The sequence below is a fragment of the Macaca thibetana genome, chromosome 7 (genome assembly GCF_024542745.1).
Source record: "Macaca thibetana thibetana isolate TM-01 chromosome 7, ASM2454274v1, whole genome shotgun sequence".
NCBI classification, from domain to species: Eukaryota; Metazoa; Chordata; class Mammalia; order Primates; family Cercopithecidae; genus Macaca; species Macaca thibetana.
Genome location: NC_065584.1, coordinates 135,873,761 through 135,894,789, shown reverse-complemented (window position 1 = coordinate 135,894,789; position 21,029 = coordinate 135,873,761). Strand labels below are relative to the sequence as shown.

The 21,029-nt window shown below is 34.0% G+C and overlaps 1 protein-coding gene across 5 annotated transcripts in view; it reads left to right on the top strand.

The window, feature by feature from the left end:
- Positions 1-21,029, top strand: part of DMXL2 (Dmx like 2) — a 172,649-nt gene that overhangs the window by 64,924 nt on the left and 86,696 nt on the right. For all 5 annotated transcript variants that reach the window (XM_050797905.1, XM_050797903.1, XM_050797904.1 and 2 more), the window contains exons 7-13: positions 1,717-1,895; positions 3,331-3,514; positions 6,533-6,707; positions 10,546-10,785; positions 11,259-11,530; positions 12,157-12,853; positions 13,236-13,357. In XM_050797905.1, the coding sequence (XP_050653862.1) occupies positions 1,717-1,895; positions 3,331-3,514; positions 6,533-6,707; positions 10,546-10,785; positions 11,259-11,530; positions 12,157-12,853; positions 13,236-13,357 (1,869 nt within the window). The remainder of the gene's footprint in view (positions 1-1,716; positions 1,896-3,330; positions 3,515-6,532; positions 6,708-10,545; positions 10,786-11,258; positions 11,531-12,156; positions 12,854-13,235; positions 13,358-21,029) is intronic.

Here is a 21,029-nt window from a genome sequence, read left to right as displayed (position 1 = left end):
AGGAAGGGTGGGAGGAGGGTGAGGGATAAAAGACTACAAATTGGGTACAATGTATACTGCTTGGGCGATGGGTGCACCAAAATCTCACAAATCACCACTAAAGAACTTATTCATGTAACCAAACACTACCTGTTCCCCCAAAACCTATGGAAATTAAATAAATAAATAACACAAAAACACTAAACGAAAGTGAACTTAAAAAAAAAAAAGCTAGGAGTTTCCCCCATGCACTCAGGTAACTACTACTCTCCCATTTTGATATGTTGTACTTTCATTTTCATTCATATTTTCAACATATTTAAAAATTTCCCCTGTAATTTTGAAGTTTTTAGTTTTCAAATATTTGGGAATTTTCTAGATATCTTTCTGTTATCAGTGATTAATTTTGTTGTGGTTTTACAGTTGTAGACAATAACAGATGAAAGAGGGACTGCTTCATTTGAGGGGGAGCTTGGTGGGAGTGGGAGAAGGGCTAGAGTATCACCTGCTCGTGGGGCTCTTTGTATTTCCATTGTGACTTTTGAGGGGCTCTCAGATACTTCTAGAATTTCTGTGTTACATAGTCTGAAACCACTGCATAGAATGTGCTGTAAATTTGATTATGTGAAAATGATGCTATGCTGAAGAAGACACTTGGAGGAAAGCAACTAGTACATTGTTAAGTGGCTGTCTGAGGGCAAGCACTTAAAAGATTTGCTGTATAATTAAAATATCCAAAAAAATGAGACATTAATGGAAATGTATGTTTCATTATGCAGCATAAATTGAGAATGAGTACCAAGATGGAAAAAACAGAATTGTCTGTCTAGTCCAGATGAAAATATTTGGACCAATGCATACTTTTCAGGAATACGTAATTTCAAAATTTCTCAAGAGGTTATATTTTTGCATAAGTGATAACATTTATTATTTCCCTTTAATGCAGTTTTTATTATTGATTATAAAGCACTATAAAAGATAGTTTGTTAAAATACAATTATTTAGCCTTTAACTAAATTGTTAGAACTAAGTAAAATGATTAAGTCAGTGCCTATTGTTATACTTGTAAATATTTTAAGTGGACATAGAGGTGATTCCTGACAGCTACCTGCATGCTTTCTCATCACTTAGAGTAAAGATCGCAGAACTGTGGTCCAAGAGCTAAGAAAGTTTTTTTTTTTTTTTTTTACCTTTTTAAAGGGTTGTAAGAAAAAAAGAAGAATCTCTGTCATAGACATGTGTAGCCCACAAAGCCTAACTTACTTACCATCTGGCCCTTTGCAGAAAAGTTTGCTGACTCCTGATTTAGAGCAAGAAACAATTCATATTCATGAGGTGAAGGGTGAAGGGTTTCACTGTGATAGACCACTTCAAAAAGGAAGGGTTAACAATTACTGAAAAGATAGCATGAATCTTTCTAATTCTTTCTTAACTAACTTATCCAAGGGGCTGGCATCAGAATCTTTTCTCTGCACTGACCAATTTATGTCTAAATGGGGAAATTTGGCATCAGTCTGCATTTGAAAAACACTATCACACAGAAAAGATTGATAATGAATAGGTTCATTTATTTTTCAAGAATAGTATTCTTTAATAAACGTAATTTTAAGATAAGTTTTGTATTATGTATGTCACTTTTTAGTTTTTAGATATATAGCTTAATTTTTAAAACCTCTTCAAACCACTTAAAATTTGAATTGTGTATGTACAAATTATATTGACCTATATATTTTTCAGGATGATTGTCTTTTGAAAGTGTGGTATCCTATGACTGGTTGGAAGTCTTCAATTATACCTCAGGATCATCATGAAGTGAAAAGGAGACAGTCCTCTACTCAATTTTCCTTTGTTTACTTGGCACATCCCCGAGCTGTGACAGGTTTTTCATGGCGTAAAACTAGCAAGTATATGCCCAGGTTAGATGAATGAATCATACAACTTTAGTTTGTATCCTTTTATGTTTATAAAAATAATGAAAGTAAAGTCCTTTTAGTTTATTTACATGGTGGCAATTAATAGCATAGGCTGTGGCATCAAGCTGCCTGAAATCAAATCCTGTTAGCTTCATGAGTTTTTGACTAAATTTCTTAAGCTGTCTATGCCTCAGTTTTTCTCTGTAGAATGAGGGTAGTAATAGTACCTACCTCAGAGAGTTGTTGTGAAACTAAAATGTAGTTTGTGGGTGGGAAGTGCTTAGTACAGGCCTTTGCACATACTTTGTGTCCAGGCAATGAAATTGTTAGTAGTGACTGTGGTACTAGCAGATCCTAGCAAGAAAATGTTTGCAAATAACAGGAAAGCACATACTGAAGGGAAATATATCAGTATAAAACTGTCAATTATATATATGGTGTTAAAGCATATAATGTAGTCTGAAGAAAGTGGCCAGGTTGTCCTTTTTTTTTTTTTTTTAATCTGAGGGCTGTCAACAGAAGTTTCTCAAATAATTTTTTATTATACGTTTTTTCCTCATCGTTGTGGCACCTCTTAAAGGTATTTAGAAGATTAAATAAACTGCAAAACAGCTTATACAAATGATTATTTTATACAGGTCTAAGAAAGCTGTTGGGCAGTCAGAAGCTTGCTTAGAAATCTAGTTTGTTCTTGAGGGAGGGTTATTTTGCCTACTAAATATATCTGAGGATTGTTTATGCCTGATAGGAAATATAGCACACATTGTAGAGATGCTCAGTAAATGATAACATGGGAAATTTATATACTTTTTGAATCTAAATAAAAAGTCTATTCTACTTAAGTCATCTGCATCTATTTGCAGAATACTTTTGACTTAGATTCTATGTGAGCCTTTTTTTAAAGGGAGAATGATTTTTTTGTTCCTTTGTAACCAAGAGGTAAGTTACTTTCGTTGCTCCATGCCATGCCATTTTTGCTTATTTTAACTTAATGGAAATGGATTTATAGTTTGAAATGATATTCTCCTTACAGTTTTATGATGAAGATAATTATTTGTAACTGTTTGGGTTATAGGAAGGATGATGTAAAGTGAAACTACTGCTATAAGCCAGATAGTTTAATTACATTTAATGATCTTTTATTATGGTCATTCTGTAATTTGCAATGATTAGGTTTTCTTTTGCTGTTTAGTTTGTATGTTTTGTTTAGGAGATACTAATAATCCTCTAGAACCTGAATGTATAATCTAGCAGTAATTTCTAGTTCTTTTTTCAAAACAATTTCCCGGTTCTTATGATGTTCACAGGTCTTTGATTGATTACTTTTTTCCATCGTGTTTTGCACTAATGTTAACTTTATGCATGAAGAACCAAAATATTAATTAATTGATGGGATTGATATTCACATTAACCTTTTTTTATTTCTCTTTGTTGTTAGGGGTTCTGTCTGTAATGTGTTACTAACTTCATGTCATGATGGTGTGTGCCGGCTCTGGGCAGAAACTTTATTACCAGAAGACTGTCTTTTGGGTGAGCAGATTTGTGAGACTACCACTTCCAGCATTGCCAGCAACCTTTCTCATGCTGGAAGACACAAAGACAGAATACAGCATGCTCTTGAGGTATTATATTATTTAAAATGGTAAATGAATTTTGAAGATAATGTGAGCCTGGTGGAAATTTATAAACTAATATGCAGATGGCACACATGGTACATGTAATGAGTGAAATTAAAAGCAATAAACTCTCATTTATGCTTGTAAGACTACTTATTTATTCCACTAAGAAGCCAAATGCAGAAATAAATGATCTCAGACATGTTGTATAGGTAAATATTATTAACAATTTTTTTAAAATTGATATTTTATGCTCAAGTTCTAGATAATATTATTTTAATTCTTTTGCATGTCAGATGTGAAAATCTATAGGAATAAGTATTAGTAAAATATGTACAGGTCCTTGAAATTAGTTGTAATTAAAAATATTTTGCTTTTGTTTCATAAAGATTAAAATTGTTCTAGTTAAAAATGACTATTTTGTTCGTTAAGAATAAAGATGTTTATTAAGATATTAGACACAACTGAACTTCTTTGGAGTTTCCATGATTGAATATTTTGAAAATGAAATAATTTTTCTAATTTTTAAGTACAGTATGAAATAAAAGTGCTTTATAAGAAATTAGATTATAACATATAGCACAAATGATTGTGTCCCATATGATTAGGTAATACAATGAGATATATGCATGTTTTAAATTGTCAGAAATGTATTATAGTAAACTTAGTTTACTACTTTTCTTGTGACTTTTTTATTCAAATAATGTATGCTAGAATTGGATTAAGAAAATGAGAAGAAATAATGGAATTTATAATTCAACTATTCTAGTCATGTGAATATGTGTATTTTTCTTTATAAGATTGAGATAATATTATGCAGTAATATTTTATAACTTTTTATACTTAATTTGTTACACTCTACATTATTGACTATACTTTTACTTTATATATTTACATTAACAGTTTAAAGCTTGCATAGTCAAAGTGGCTTTGCCATTTTACCAAGCAGAAATATTGTACAACTTTGACAGGTTAAGGATGTGGTCCTTAAAAGTTTTGTATGAAGCAGCCCTCCTCAGATATTGTCTATATTAGGCCATTCTTGCACTGCTATGAAGAAACGTCTGAAACTGGGTGATTTATAATGAAAAGAGGTTTAATTGCCTCTTGGTTCTATAGGAAACATGGCACCAGAATCTGGTTGGCTTCTAGGGAGGCCACAGGGAGCTTTTACCCATGGCAGAAGTTGAAGCAGGAGCCAGCACATCACATGGTATAAAAGCAGGAGCAAGAAAAAGTTGGGGGGAGGTGCCACCAACTTTTAAATGACCATTCACTCGCTATTGCAAAGACAATACCAACACCAAGCCATGAGGGATCCGCCTCATGACCCAAACATCTCCCACCAGGCTCTACCTCCAGCAATGGGGATTACAGTTCAACATGAGATTTAGGCAGGGTCAAGTATCCAAACTATATCACTGCCTGTGATTGGGCGCTATTTTTACATTTTTTTCAATATTTAAAATGTAAGTGAAATTAAAAGCAGATGGCAAAACAGTTATCTTTTATTTTGATACTGATATTTAGTAGGACAAAGTGCTTAATTTTTAACTAGATATTTATGATCATTTACTTATGTAACGTATTTTATTTTCAAATTATATATGAGCCTTTGGAAACTAAGGGCTTTTAGACATCTTTGTATCCTCCATAGTACCTGATATATTGCTTTTCAAGTGTTTGTTAAATTGAATTATTGCCATGTAAAATAGAACAGAAATATGAGTAAATATGTAACCAGTGATTTGACAAGTTTTTACTGTCTTTTAGTAATATTATTAATATGTTAAGATAGTTTTTAAAAGAAAAAGCATAAGTGTCTGACTTACAAGTCACTTTGCTTTCTGACATCCTATCGTTTCCTATGGAACTCCTAACTGTTAGGTCTATATAATTGTATATATTCTTAAGTTATATTTTTTGTTTCTAGGAGAAAATAGCCAGTATTAGATCAGTCTTGTCAGTCTAATTTAAAATAATGGTAAATGTCAAAGATCCAGTGAAAATAATTTGATAGGCAGTTTGGACCAGGGGGTCTCTAATGTCCATCTTAACCCTGTTATCAAAGCAATAAGCAACTCCGTAGTGGGAGACCAGAGGTGGGGCACACACCATTGACCTGATACTATTTTCCATAGGTAAAATGAGAAGGGCTGTAGAAATTGAGAGGATATACCAGATATGTTACTTTAATGAAGAGGGATTGATAACATTTTATACTTTATTTAATTGAATGTGGAGAACAAAGGAAAAGAATAGAAAATTATTATGAAACATGGTCTTGGGAGTGGGTTAAGTTACAGAATAAGGAATTACTGCCAGGTGAGGCCGTGACATGGAGAAAAAAGATAATGCCAAGGATGACATGGCCCCATGTCTAAAATAGTCCACATGATCACACATGCTAATGAAGAATTTTAATCATATAGATTTATCTCAATTTAAACAGATCCAATTTGCAAATTGTTTAAAACAATTTAAACAAATTAAAGGTCAACACTTTAATGAGGTCTTTCCTTGTCTACTCCTATCTGGGTAGGTTCCCCTTGTTATTCTGTATTTTCATACCCTGTTTTTTTCTTTATAATCGATATCATGAATTTGATTATTTAGCTGACTGTTTCATTCTAAGTGAGAGGCAATATTGGGGAGGCAATATTCTTCCTGGTAGGAAGACTCAGGAATTTTTTTTTACTCTTTTGACTAGAAAATTCTGTCTCAGTGCTAGGATATCCTGAAAAAAAAAATCTTTGGACCTTCTAATATTAACGGGAATTTTTATTCATGTTTTGTAGATAACATGAATACGTATTTTTGCACACTACTTTTTGCCTCGAACTAAAAGTTTACAAGAACTGTAGAGAATACATCCAAACTAGTTCTACTGTAATTTAAAAAGTTCCCTTTAAAATGATCAGGTTTTTATGGAGAAAAAAATCTGAAACCTTTTAATAAGAGTATTTTGGTTGGTGTTTATTAGACCTTAAAGAGTTGGGCTCAGCAGCTATTTTTCTATTTTAGACAATACACCATTTGAAAAATTTAAGGAAAGGACAGAGGAGGTCATCTGTTCTTGTAACTCACGCTGAATTAATGCCCGACCAGACAGCAATGCATGAAGTTCAAAGACACATTTCCCACCATGCAAATGCACTCTGTCATTTTCATATTGCAGCAAGCATCAACCCTGCCACAGGTAAAGGATAAAGTTTTATTTCCCATAAATATGTTGAAGTCAGGTAAATAAATAGAAAAGTGGAACTACTTTTATAACCTATTTTTTATTTTATTATTTCATGTTGCCTTTAAAATACTTAATTGGAATAGAGATGCAATATAGAGTACCGTTTTTTGAATTGGGACTATGTGATTCTCAGGGTATTAACTTCAGTAACTATTTCTGAGCATCTTTGTCTAGTCTGTAACAAGGTTTCCCAGTAAATTAGAGCTTTAACTGAACCTGATGTCACAAGTGGTGGCAGCCTGGTAAATTAGTGTAATTTCCCTCACTTTACAGTTTAAATCTTCCCAACTCTTCTTTATAACCTCCTCTAAATATATTTTTACAAAGTTTTTCTTATATCTCAGCATATCTTGTTTTCTACCCTTGTAGACTTTCTTGTCCTATACTAAGGAAAACATTTTTCCTTCTAACTTGAATATTTTCTTTTCCCTTTTTCCCCTATGTGGCTGAGAAGTATTTTGAGGCAGGTTCTTTGTTGGCACACATATTTGTGAGCTTCTATTTTAAAGGCAATATGTTTTCCTTCTGCATGGAAATTTATGAGAAAGGCTATAAATTTTATATTACATTGCTCAGAACTATATAAAGTTTTATATAAAATTATAGTTGTATGTTATTGAACTGGAGGTCTGTTGCTTCAGAGTGAAGGGGCTTTTAGTTTTAAATGTTTCTGTATGTAAATACAGTATTTAGTAAATAGAATTCTAAAAGGGTGATCTTCAGTGGTGACTCTAGATATGTGTTGTTTTATAGAGTAGCCACTAGCCCTGTATTAGCTGTTCGAGCACTTGAAATGTGGCTGGTCCAAACTGAGATATGCTGTAAAATACACACTGAATTTCCAAGACTTAGTATAAAAAATAATGAAAACTATTTCATTAATAATTTTATTTCATATTGATTACTTGTTGAAATACTGTTTTGTATATGTTGAGTCAAATAAAGTATATTATTAAAATTAATATTACCTGTTTCATTTTACCTTCTGAAACATGGCTACTGAAATATCTAAAATTGCTTAACATGTCTTGCATTTTTGGTCTGCATTATATTTCTATTGGACAGTGCTTTGCCATCTGATTAAATGTTATTTTCTTTATATTATCCGTTCTGATCTAATATCTTAATTGTATTCTAAGAATGTCTTTATACATTAACTTGTTTTCAAAATGTTTATGGTTTTAGATTTTTATGAAATTTTAACCTTTTTAAAAGGACCTTTTCTTGAATTACTGTGATAAAAATTTAACTTCAAAACAAAATGCAACTCATGATAGTCTGCAGTAAATTCAATACATTTTAGAGACTTTGGCTTTTTAACTGTGTACACTATCCTAATTAGATAGAATAGGATCACAGAGGATGCACATTCTGTCACATCATTTGAGCCTAAGGACTGGATATGTTCTTGCAGCCACTGGACCCTGGTCTTCTCCAGCTTCTTTACTAACCATCACTAATTTTATTCATGCTCATCCTAACTTACCTACATATTATTTTAAAAATAATTTTCTTAAAAATGTTTAACATCATGCATTTTTAGTTACTGCATGTAAATATAACATTTAAGTTGACCAAATAGATTACTAAATGCAAATAATTTTATATCGTTAGGACTTGTCCTCTTCACCTTTTTTTCAAAAAATTTTTTGAAACTACAAGAAAGTTGAAAAAATAGTACAGCAAATATCTATATACCACTTACCCAGATTTACCACATATTAACATCTTGTCATTTATTCTTTTGTTCTCCCCTCTCTGCCTGTATAGATATGTCTTTGCTGCCTCCTCCCTTATTTTTGGCGGAACTATTTGAAAGTAAAGCTGTTGATTACATTACCCTTCACCTCCTAAATATTTAAGAATATATCTTTTAGTAAAAAGGGAATTTGCTTCCATAACTCTAATACTGTTATTGCATGTGAGGAACATGGATAAAATAATATCATGTAATATATAGTTCATATGCAAATATAGATTCCTGTCTTAAATGCAGATTATTTTCTTTAAATTCCTCCAATCTAGAACAGTCCCTCTCTCAACTGTCAAAAAAACAATCTGTCAGTCTCAAAAAGTTGTCTCTCAGTTTTCTTTCAAAATGTCTCACAGTCTGAATATTTGTTCATAAGATTTAGGTTTAACACTTTGAGCAAGATTACTACATAGTCACATAGGTGATGTAGTGTTTTATAGGATTGCTGATTCACAAATCCTATTTTATATGATTTGTTTCATTTTTATCACAAAACCAGGATGGTCATCCAGGAACTGGAAAGAAAGAACAATTTAAAGCATTATTTAGCATTCATATTTATTATAATAGAACATTACCAGAATGTCCATGCATTTTATCTTTAGATTTTCACTTCTTTTTGCAAAGGACAATTTTTCCTTCTGTTGATGAATTATTTATAACATGGATTGAAATTAAGGAGATTAAGTTTTTGATTTACACCATGTTTTGGGCGGAGGGGGACAGGGTCTTGCTCTTTTACCCAGGCTAGAGTGCAGCCTTGATCTCTTGGGCTCAGGCAATCCTACCACTTCAGCCTCCTGAGTAGCTGGGACCACAGGTGTGTGCCACCACTGCTGGCTAATTTTTGTATTTTTTGTAGAGACAGTGTCTCTCTGTTTTCCAGGCTGGTCTCAAACTCCTAAGTTCAAGTGATCCTCCTGCCTTGGCCTCCAAAAATGCTGGGGTTACAGACACGAGCCACCACCCTGGCCAGTTTATACTGTCTTACATGACCTCATCAACTTCATAAATTTCAGTTACCTCAAATGGAGAAATTCTCTCTTACTTAGAATTTTGCCTGCCTTCTTGTGTTTTTTCTTCATGTTATTTCCCAACAGGTTTTTAGTAAAGTTTCAAACACTGAGAAAGGTTGGAAGAATAGTACAGTGAATACTTTTATGTTCTTCACTTTGATTCAACAGTTGTTAACATCTTGCCACAGTTGCTTTATGTGTGGCAAATGTCTGTGTGTGTATGTGTGTGAAATGTTTTCTTTTCTTTTTCTTTCTTTTTTTTTTTGGAAACGGAGTGTTGCTCTGTCACCCAGGCTGGAGTACAGTGGAGTGATCTCGACTTATTGCAACCTCTGCCTCCCGGGTTCAAGCAATTCTCCTGCTTCAGCCTCCCAAGTAGCTGGGACTACAGGCACACCCCTCCATGCTGGGCTAATTTTTTGTATTTTGTATTTAGTAGAGATGGGGCTTCACTGTGTTGCCCACGCTGGTCTCAAACTCCTGAGCTCAGGCAATCCACCTGCCTCTCCCTCCCAGAGTGCTAGGATTACAGGCATGAGCACACAGTCGAAATGTTTTCTTAGTCTTTTCAAAATAAGTTACGCCTAACATGGTGTATCACCCTTACATTAGCAAGTATCTCCTAAACTTCTCTCACATAATCATAATATCATCATACCTAAGAAAATGATAAGTAATTCCATAATATCTAATATCCAGTTCATATTTAAACTTCTCCAGTTATCTCTTTTATGGCTGCTTTTCTGCTTTAATTTTTCATCTCCTGTCCCCAAACTAGAATTCACTGAAGGTTGATACATTTGTGTATTTTGTTTTTAAGTTAATAGTTTAATTTCGTATAAATCTATCATTCTTAAGATTTACATTTACCATTAAATTCAGGTAACGTTTTTACAAATGCTGCTAAAATTATGTTGACTTGTTTAGCACCTTTTCTTTGTATAGATTATTCATTGTAAGCACTTGTCATGTTTTTAAAGAAATAAAAAAATTTATATTGAAATCTTTTTTATTTCCACAGATATTCCAAATGTCTTGGTTGGCACTGCATTTAATGTTGATGATGGAAATGGGGGCTTTGTAGTTCATTGGTTAAACAACAAGGAATTTCATTTTACGTCATCTACAGAAATATTTATGCATCAGTTACGAAAACTTTCTGATAAGCAGGTAGATCATGAAAGTGATGATGCAGATAGAGAAGATGAGGAACATTCACAGGAGGATAGAGAACGGGGTTTACATATGAAATTAGACCATGGTTAGTATCCTGTGTTCAGGTTTTTCTTACTCCAAAGTTAACAGCCTTCTGTGGTACCACTTTTAGTTTTGAATTCTTCCTTCCCGCTCTTCCTCCTTTTTACTTTTCTATTTGTTACACAAGTATTTACTGACCATCTGCCTTGGATCAGGCACTCTGCTAGGTCCTGCAAACATCATCTTACTATATGTTTTGTTATAACATATTTCTTTGAGTCTTTGGAAGCCATAGCCTTTTCTGGGGAACAGGTTTTGCTAATGGTAGTAATAATGATAGGGTGAATGAAGTTTTAATTTATCTAAAAGTAGTAACTATAGTAACTTTCAATTCAGACAAAAGTTTCCTTTTTTTTTCCTGACTGTAAATTGGAAAAGAGATTTATAGTTTTTAAAGATAGTATGCCGTTTATTTGTAGTCTAGTATGTAAATGAATTACTTAATGCATGTATTGATAAATATATTTTCTGGTTCAGATTTATCCCTGGATAGAGAATCTGAGGCAGGTACAGGATCATCGGAACATGAAGATGGAGAAAGAGAAGGAAGTCCTAGAACTTATTCACGACTTAGTGTACCAATGCCACTGCCTACGGTTCTGCTTGATCGGAAGATTGAAACGCTGCTAACTGAATGGAATAAGAATCCTGATATGCTTTTTACAATACACCCTGTAGATGGTACCTTTCTAGTGTGGCATGTAAAGTATTTGGATGAATATAATCCTGGAATATTTAGACAAGTCCAGGTATATTTTATTGATGAAATAGTTATTACATTTCTTAAAACAATAAAAAGAAATAAATGCTTTGTAGAGTTAGCATGTTTGTAGAATTACTGAAAATTTTGGTTTTGATAAGCATCTGAGTAAAGAATACTTCTTGCTTTCAGAAGGGATCAGTGACCATAAGCTTAGCAAACTTGATTAGTTAGAAGATAATGAATTTGGCCTTGAAATGCAATACTGAATATTTAAATATGTGTTGATTTTGGGGGGAATTAATTAATAATATTTTGAATAAGATTAAGAAACTACCCTGAAAATATGAATCAGGATGAGCTCATCCTTGTGCCCAATTTGATGAGCTAAACAAAGCTGCCTTTACTTGTCATCTCTCTCAACTTTATTGCTGTTTAGATCTGTGGCTGGTGGTCATTTTGTTGTACAAGCAAAGCACCTGAACTTTTTTTCTTCAGCCTTCTCTTAGGCCACGAATAGAGATATGATATTCGTAAATAGAAGAAAGGGATTGAACCATAAAGAGGTTGAAAATGACATTTTTTGAGAAGAAGCTGAGATTTGGTATTTTGAGAAGTCTTTTTTTTGAGAGGAGGTAAACTGTTTGTACTGAATCATATAATTATGTTTTTCAGGTTTCTTTTTCTTCTCGGATTCCTGTTGCATTTCCCTCTGGTGATGCTAGCTCTCTTAGTAAAAATATCATGATGTATGCCTGTATAAATGCGACAAAAGATTCTGACCACACCTTGTTACACCGGGAGGGGATGTCTGTAGGCAGTCCTCACGGATCACAGCCACACTCTAGATCACACAGTACAAATATGAACATCTTAGCTCCCACAGTGATGATGATTTCTAAACACATAGATGGTTCTTTAAATCAGTGGGCAGTCACTTTTGCTGATAAGTCTGCCTTTACCACTGTTCTAACTGTATCTCACAAATTTAGATATTGCGGTCATCGATTTCACCTCAATGACCTGGCATGTCATTCAGTTTTACCATTGTTATTGACATCCTCTCATCATAATGCTCTGTTGACTCCTGAATCAGATTATCAGTGGGACTCAGACAATAAATTAAGTAGATTAATGGACCCTGTAAAACATATGAAAGGTTCCTCAAAACAACCTCTTAGAAATGCAGCAACTCGTACATTTCATGACCCAAATGCGATCTACAGTGAACTTATTCTGTGGCGTGTAGACCCAATAGGACCTTTGTCATACACTGGAGGAGTATCAGAATTGGCTCGAATTAACTCTTTACATACCTCAGCGTTCTCTAACGTGGCTTGGCTTCCAACTCTCATTCCCAGTTACTGTCTAGGTAAGTGTTCATTGTAATTGTGAAATTAACAAAAGCTTTTAAACTATTATTTGTTATATACAAAATGGTTTATATTGTTGTTATTAAGATGATTTTTAGTAAGTATTCAGTTTTATTATTAAGGTGATTTTTAATATTCAGAATACAGGCATGAGACTTATTTTTAGAACTTTTTTTTGAAGTTTTTAACCTTCTCAATCCATTTTTAAATTAAATTTTTTTGTTAATAATTTTGTATCTACTTATTGTACCTGTTTAATTATGATTCTAGACCATGGTTAAGCCTAAAAAGAAAAATGTGAATACTTGTTTCTTATCCTTTAGCCAATAAGAAAAATAAACTACATGTTTAGAACCCAGAGTTCTTGTTTTCCTTTCTCAGGCACATATTGCAATTCTGCAAGTGCTTGCTTTGTTGCTTCTGATGGCAAAAATCTGAGACTCTATCAAGCTGTAGTGGATGCAAGGAAATTATTGGATGAATTGTCAGACCCAGAATCTTCAGTAAGTATTTAATAATCTTTATTAATTTATCTAAGGTGATAATTCTCTTTTGACTTTGTCTAGGACCTATATTTGTTAGTTGCTGTTTAGGGAGTAAGCATATGTTCTGGGCTGCATATGACATATATATGACACATTTATTTTTTCCTAAGTTGTGTTCCAAGGTATATGAATCAAAATTTTAGTGTACATACCACACATTAATACATTTTACATAAAAAGGAATAAAAAGGATTTTTTCGAAAATATTATTTGTTTGTAACATATTTTACTCTCTAGTTTGGTTCTTTTAATCTTACTTTGCTCAAAAAAGGTTTTAAGACATCTTTATCAAGCTGTATGTTTAGGTTGGAAAACTGGAACTTTTTCAAGCTTGATTGACCATTTAAAAAAATTCTCTGGTTAGAATTTGTTATCAGTGGGTGGCAGCATCTCATTCTGATAGTTCTGTATCTGAGCTAGAAGTCATATATGATAGTATCTAGAGTTGAACAGATTTTCCATTTACCTATAAAAATGACTATTCTAATAAAAATATTTCCAGTATTGAAAACCAGTGACTATTTTTGAGCATCTACTGTGTTCCCCTAGATGTAAAGGGAATACAAAATATAAGTTTCAGATCTACCTTTAAGGAGCTTTTAATTTAGTTGTAGAGAAAACGTATTAATAAAAAGTTAAGTAGCAGTTTAAGACATAAGACGAGAAGTCTAAGGGTGATACGTAATTAATTGCCAAAAGGATGGCCCTAGAAGTGTTTCATTATTCAGAGGAGAGAGAGATCAGATTAAGGTAGGCATGGAAGTCTTTATTAAGGGCAGTATTTGGGTTCATTCTTGATGGGTGGATAAGATTTAGAAAGATAAATTCTTTGTCTTTGCCTGAGTGAGAAAATTGCCTGAAAGTAAGTGTAGATACGGGAAAGTACATATGTAAAGCTTGTTCCAGAAACAGTGAGAAAACCATTTGGATTGGAGCTTAAGGTTTGGCATAGAGAAAGTCTAGAAAAATAGAATCATAGAACTAGAATTGGAAGATACTTTAAAGGTCACCTGGTCTCACCAGCCATCTGATGCTTTATTCCCCTCTGCTTCATTCCTGCCAATTTGTCATCTGGCCACCGATGAGGGAGACTCAACTCTAAATGCAGCTCATTCTGTCCTTGAATAGCTCACACAATCATATTTAAATGCTATTTATTTTGTGTAAATTCTACTTGTTAGTGCTAGTTCTACTTATAGTAAATCTAATATTTCTTGCATATGAGAACACCTCAAGATATTTAAAGACAGCTTTCTTGTAACCCGTGAACCTTACTACCTCAGGCCAAACCTGCTCCCCCTGTGCCTATCAAGTTTCTTTAACTGTTTTACATTTGACCCTGGTTACTCTTCTGAGCAGGTTTCCTTTTGTCTGTACTCCGAGCCTTGTAGGATGACTAAAACATAGCAATATTGTGACCTCTCTCATTAGATACATTTATGTTTTGACAGGCACTCCACATTCTTTGTATGTAACTGATTCATCATGAGCTGACTCTCAATATCCCGAAGTCTTTCCCTGTCCCTGCCCTCTGCTAAGCCTTGTCTTCTCCATTCTATATTTGTGCATTTGGATTTGGGGTCCAAATGTAGACCTGTTTTTTCCTATTACATTTCATCTTGCTGAGCGCAACTAAACAGTCCAGTCTCTCAGTATCTTTTTGAATCTGGATTATGTTATTTAATATATTTGTTACTGCTTTATGACTATGTCACCAGCCTATTTGAAGAGTGTTATATCTACATTATCTGAGTCAGTTATTAATATGATAAACAGGCAGGTCTGAAGAAAGAACCTAGCAGTATACATTTGAAATCTTTCTCCATTTTCATTTTTTGGAATGTTTTCCAGCTTGTTTCAAGGATTTCTGTGAGACAGCCTGTCATATACTTTCTGAAATAAAATACACTCTTTCTACCTTCTGCAGTCAAAGAAGAAAGTCAAAGTTACATGAGGTGATTTGTTTTAATATATGATAGGTATAATGTACACACCTTGACATCTCTTGGTGACCAAAACATTGTACTAGATAGACATTAAGCTCCTCAGTCTGCCCTGCGGAAGTGTGCTCTTTTCCTTTTTGAAAATGGGAATTTTTGCCTGTTTTTAGTTTTCTGCCATTGATGGCATTCCCCATGATTTGGGGGATTTTGTATTTTCTTATGGTTCTATTTGTTCTCCGTTATACTCAGTGTTTTGTTTTTGATGGTACCTCAAGGTTTTATAATATGCATCTTTAACCTCTCATAGTCTACCTTCAAATAATAGTACAGTACTCAAAATATAATGTAGCTAGGCACAGTGACTCACACCTGTAATCCCAGCACTTTGGGAAGCTGAGATGAGAAGATTGCTTGACCCCACGAGTTCAAGACCAGCCTGGGCAACATAGTGAGACCCCATCTCTAAATATATATATAAATATATATATATTTATAATGTAAACATGTATAAATATATATATAGTAAACAACTTTCAATAGTATCCCCAATCTCCCTCTCCTGTGGTCTTCAGCATGCATGTCCTGTGAATGTTTTGTTAGGTTTATACGTAAGTATTTCATTTATTCTACTGATTGTAAATGGTACTGTCTTTTTAATGTTGATGTCCAGGTAGTCACTGTCGGGATATACAAATACAGTTGAATATACAAATACGATTGAATATACAAATGCAATTGAATTTTGTGTGTTTATCTTGTATCCTGTAACATTGCTGAATGCATATATTAGGTGTAGGAGTGTTTTTGGTAGATTTCTGGGACTTTTCCATGTAGATAATTGTGTCATTATAAATGGGAACAATTTTATCTCTTCCTTTCTAATCTGTATGATTTTTGTTTTTCTTATTTTGTTGTGGTAACTAAAACTTCCAACACCATGTTGAATAAGAAGTGAGATTAGATGTTCTTGCCTTCTTCCCATTTTTGGAGGAAAAACATTCAGTCTTTGATCATTACATATAATGTTAGTTGCAGGTTTAAAAAATTTTTTTAAATTTTTGTGGGTACATAGTAGATGTATATATTTGTGGGGTACATGAGATGTTTTGATATAGGCATGCAATTCTTAATGAAATAATGGAAAATGGGGTATCTATCACCTCATACATTTATCCTTTGTGTTACAAACGATATAATTATACTCTTCTAGTTATTTAAAAATGAGCAATTAAATTATTGACTATAGTCATCCCGTTGTGCTATCAAACACTAGGTCTTATTAATTCTAACTATTTTTTTTGTACCCATTAACCGTCCCTGCCTCCCGCCAATCCCTTACTACCCCTCCCAGCCTCTGGTAATCATCCTTCTACTCCCTATCTCCATGGGTCCACTTGTTTTGATTTTTAGCTCCCAAAAATAAGTGAGGACATGCAATATTTGTATTTCTGTGCCTGGCTTATTTCACTTAAAATAATGACCTCCAGTTTCATCCTTGTTGCTGCAAAATGACGGAATCTCATTCTTTTTTATGGCCAATTAGTAGTCTGTTGTGTATAAGTACCACATTTTTTTTTCTTTACCTATTCATCTGTTGATGGATACTTAGGTTGCTTCCAAATCTTGGCTATTTTGAACAGAGCTGCAGCAAACATGGGAGTGCAGATACCTCTTCAATATATTAATTTTCATTCTTTTGGGTATGTGCCCAGCAGTGAAATTGCTGGATTGTATGGTAGGTCTATTTTAGTTTTGTGAGCAACCTCCAAACTGTTCTCTATCATGGTTGTACTAATTTACATTCCCACCAATAGCATATGAGGGTTTTCTTTTCTCCACATCTATGTCAACATTTGTTATTGCCTGTCTTGGATATAAGCCATTTTAACTGGGGTGAGATGATATCTCACTGTAGTTTTGATTTGCATTTCTCTGATGATCTCTGATACTGAGCACCTTTTCACATGTCTGTTTGCCATTTGTATGTCTTCTTTTAAGAAATATCTGTTCAAATATTTTGCCCATTTTTGATTAGATATTAAGATTTTTTCCTATAGGGTTGTTTGAGCTTCTTATATATTCTGGTTATTAATCCCTTTTTAGATGAGTAGTTTGAAGATATTTTCTCTCATTTTGTGGGTTGTCTCTTCACTTTGTTGATTGTATCCTATCCTTTTTAACTTGATGTGATCCCATTTGTGCATTTTTGCTTTGGTTTCCTGTCCTTGTTGTGTATTACTCAGGAAATGTTTGCTGAGACCAATGTCCTGGAAGGTTTCCCCAATGTTATCTTGTAGTAGTTTCATAGTTTGAGGTCTTAAATTTAAATCTTTAATCCATTTTGATTTGATTTTTGCATGTGGTTAGTGATAGGGGTCTGGTTTTATTCTTCTGCATATGGATATCCAGTTTTCCTGGCACCATTTGTTGAAGAGACTGCCTTTTCTCCATTGTATGTTCTTGGCACCTTTGTCAAAAATGAGTTCACTGTAGGTGTGTGGATTTGTATCTGGATTCTCAATGAAACACAGTTCCATTGGTCTGTGTGTGTGTTTTTGTGCCAGTACCATGCTGTTTTGAGTACTGTAACTCTGTAGTATAATTTGAAGTCAGATAATATGATTCTTCCAGTTTTGTTCTTTTTGCTTAGGATAGCTGTGGCTATTCTGGGTCTTTTGTGGTTCAATATAAATTTTAGATCTTTTAAAAATTTCTATAAAGAATATCAGTGGTGTTTTATAGGGATTGCATTGAATCTGTAGATTGCTTTGGGTAGTATGGACATTTTAACTATATCAGTTCTTCCAATCCATGAACATGGAATATCTTTCCATTTTTTTGTCCTCTTCAATTTCTTTATTCAGTGTTTTACAGTTTTCGTTATAGAGATCTTTCACTTCTTTGGTGAATTCCTAGGTTCTTAATTTTATGTGTGGCTATTGTAAATGAAATGACTTTTTTTTTTTTTTTTTTTTTCCCCCGAGAGGGAGTCTCGCTCTGTTGCCCAGGCTGGAGTGCAGTGGCCGGATCTCATCTCACTGCAAGCTCCGCCTCCCGGGTTTAGGCCATTCTCCTGCCTCAGCCTCCGGAGTAGCTGGGACTACAGGCGCCCGCCACCTCGCCCGGCTAGTTTTTTGTATTTTTTTTAGTAGAGACGGGGTTTCACCATGTTAGCCAGGATGGTCTCGATCTCCTGACCTCGTGATCCACCCGTCTCAGCCTCCCAAAGTGGTGGGATTACAGGATTACAGGCTTGAGCCACCACGCCCGGCGTACTTTTTTTTTTTTTTTTTTTTGAGGCGGAGTCTTTGTCACCCAGGCTGGAGTGCAGTGGCGCGATCTCAGCTTACTGCAGCCTCCACCTCCCGGGTTCAAGTGATTCTCCTGCCTCAGCTTCTGGAGTAGCTGGGACTACAGGCACGTGCCACCATGCCCGGCTAATTTTTCTTTTTCTTTTTCGTAGAGACAGGGTTTCATTGTGTTAGCCAGGATGGTCTTGATCTCCTGACGGCGTGATCCGCCTGCCTCAGCCTCCCAGAGTGCTGGGATTACAGGTGTGAGCCACTGCACCCAGCCGCGATTACTTTTTCAAAATTTCTTTTTCAAATTTTTTGCTGTTGGCCTATAGAAATGCTACTGATATTTGTATGTTGATTGATATCCTGTAACTTTACTGAATTTATCAGTTCTAATGGTTTTTGGTGGAGTCTTCAGGTGTTTCCAAATGTAAGATCATGCCGTCTGCCAACAAGGATAATTTGACTTCTTCCTTTCCAATTTGGATGCCTTTTATATATCTTTCTTTTGTGTGATTGCCTGATCTGGCACTTTCAGCACTATGTTGAACAACAGTGGTGAAAGTGAGCATCCTTGTTGTGTTCTAGATCTTAGAGGAAAGGCTTTCAGTTTTTCCCCATTCAGCATGATACTAGCTGTGGGTCTGTGCTGTATGGCTTTTATTATGTTGAGGTATGTTCCTTCTACACCCAGATTTTTTTTAGAGTTTTCATCATGAAAGGGTGTTGAATTTTATCATGCTTTTTTAGCATCAATTGATATGATCATACGGTTTTTGTCCTTCATTCTGTTGATGAAATGTATCACACTGATTGATTTGTATATGTTGAACCATCCTTGTATCCCTGTTATGATAAATGATCTTTTAATCATTTTAACCATATTGTTGAATTTGCTTTGGTAGTGTTTTGTTTAGGATTTTTGCATCAGTATTCATCAGAGTTATCGACCTGTGTTCTTTTTTTGATGTGTCTTTGTTTGGTTTTGGTATCAAGGTAATACTGGCCTCATAGAATGAGTTTGAAAGTATTCCTTCCTTCTCTGTTTTTCGAATAATTTGAATGGGTTGGTATTCGTTCTTTTTTATATGTTTGGTAGCATTCAGAGCAAAACCATTGGATCCTGGGCTTTTCTTTACTTAGAGACTGTTTATTATGGCTTTGATCTTGTCACTTGTTTTACTGATCTATTCAGGTTTTGGATTTCTTTTGTGGTTCAGTCTTGATAGGTTGTATGTGTCTAGGAATTTGTCCATTTCTTGTAGATTTTCCAATTTATTGGCATATAGTTGCTCATAGTAGCCACTGTTGATCCTTTGAATTTCTTTGGCATCAGTTGTAATAGCTCTTTTTTCATCTCTGATTTTATTTATTTGGGTCTTCTTTGTCTTTTTCTTAGTCTGGGAAAAAGTTTGTCAATTTTATTTTATCTTTTCATAAAACTTTTTGTTTTGTTGATCTTTGTATGGTTTTCTTTGTTTCAGTTTCATTCATTTATGCTCTGATCTTTATTATTTCTTTTCCTTTACCAATTTTGGGTTTGGTATGCTCTTGCTTTTCTAGTTCTTTAAGATTCATCATTAGGTTGTTTATTTGAAGTCTTCCTTGTTTTTTGATGTAGGCACTTACAGCTATAAACTTCCCTCTTTTAGTACTGCTTTGGCAGTATCTCATAGATTTTGGTATGTCATGTTTTCATTATCATTTGTTTCAAGACATTTTTCAATTTTCTTTTGAATTTCTTCATTGACTCAGTTGTCATTCAGGAGCATATTGTTCAATTTCCATATGTTCGTATAGTTTCCAGAATTTCTTGTTATTGATTTCTAGTTTTATTCCAATGTGGTCAGAGAAGATGCTTGATATTATTTCATTTTTTAAAATGTTTTAAGACTTGTTTTGTGACCTAACGTTTGGTCTGTCCTTGAGAATGATCATGTGCTGCGGAAAAGAATGTATATTCTGTAGCTGTTGGATGAAATGTTCTGTAAGTATCTATTGGGTCCCTTTTTTTGATAGTACAGATTAAGTCTGATGTTTCTTTGTTGATTTTTCTGTCTAGAAGATATGTCCAATTGTGAGTGATGTCAAAGTATCCAGCTGTGATTGTATTGGGGTCTATCTCTTTCTGTAGCTCTAATATTTGCTTGATATATCTGGGTGTTCCAGTGTTGGATACGTATACATTTAGAATTGTTATATCCTCTTGCTGAATTGACCACTTCAATGTTATATAGTGACCTTCTTTGTTTCTTCTTACAGTTTTTGTTTTGAAAACTATTTTATTTGATACATAGTATCAGACATATAATGATACTGATATCAGTATATCTGTCTGATATAAGTATAGCTATTCCTGATCTTTTTTGGTTTCTGTTGGCATGGAATATC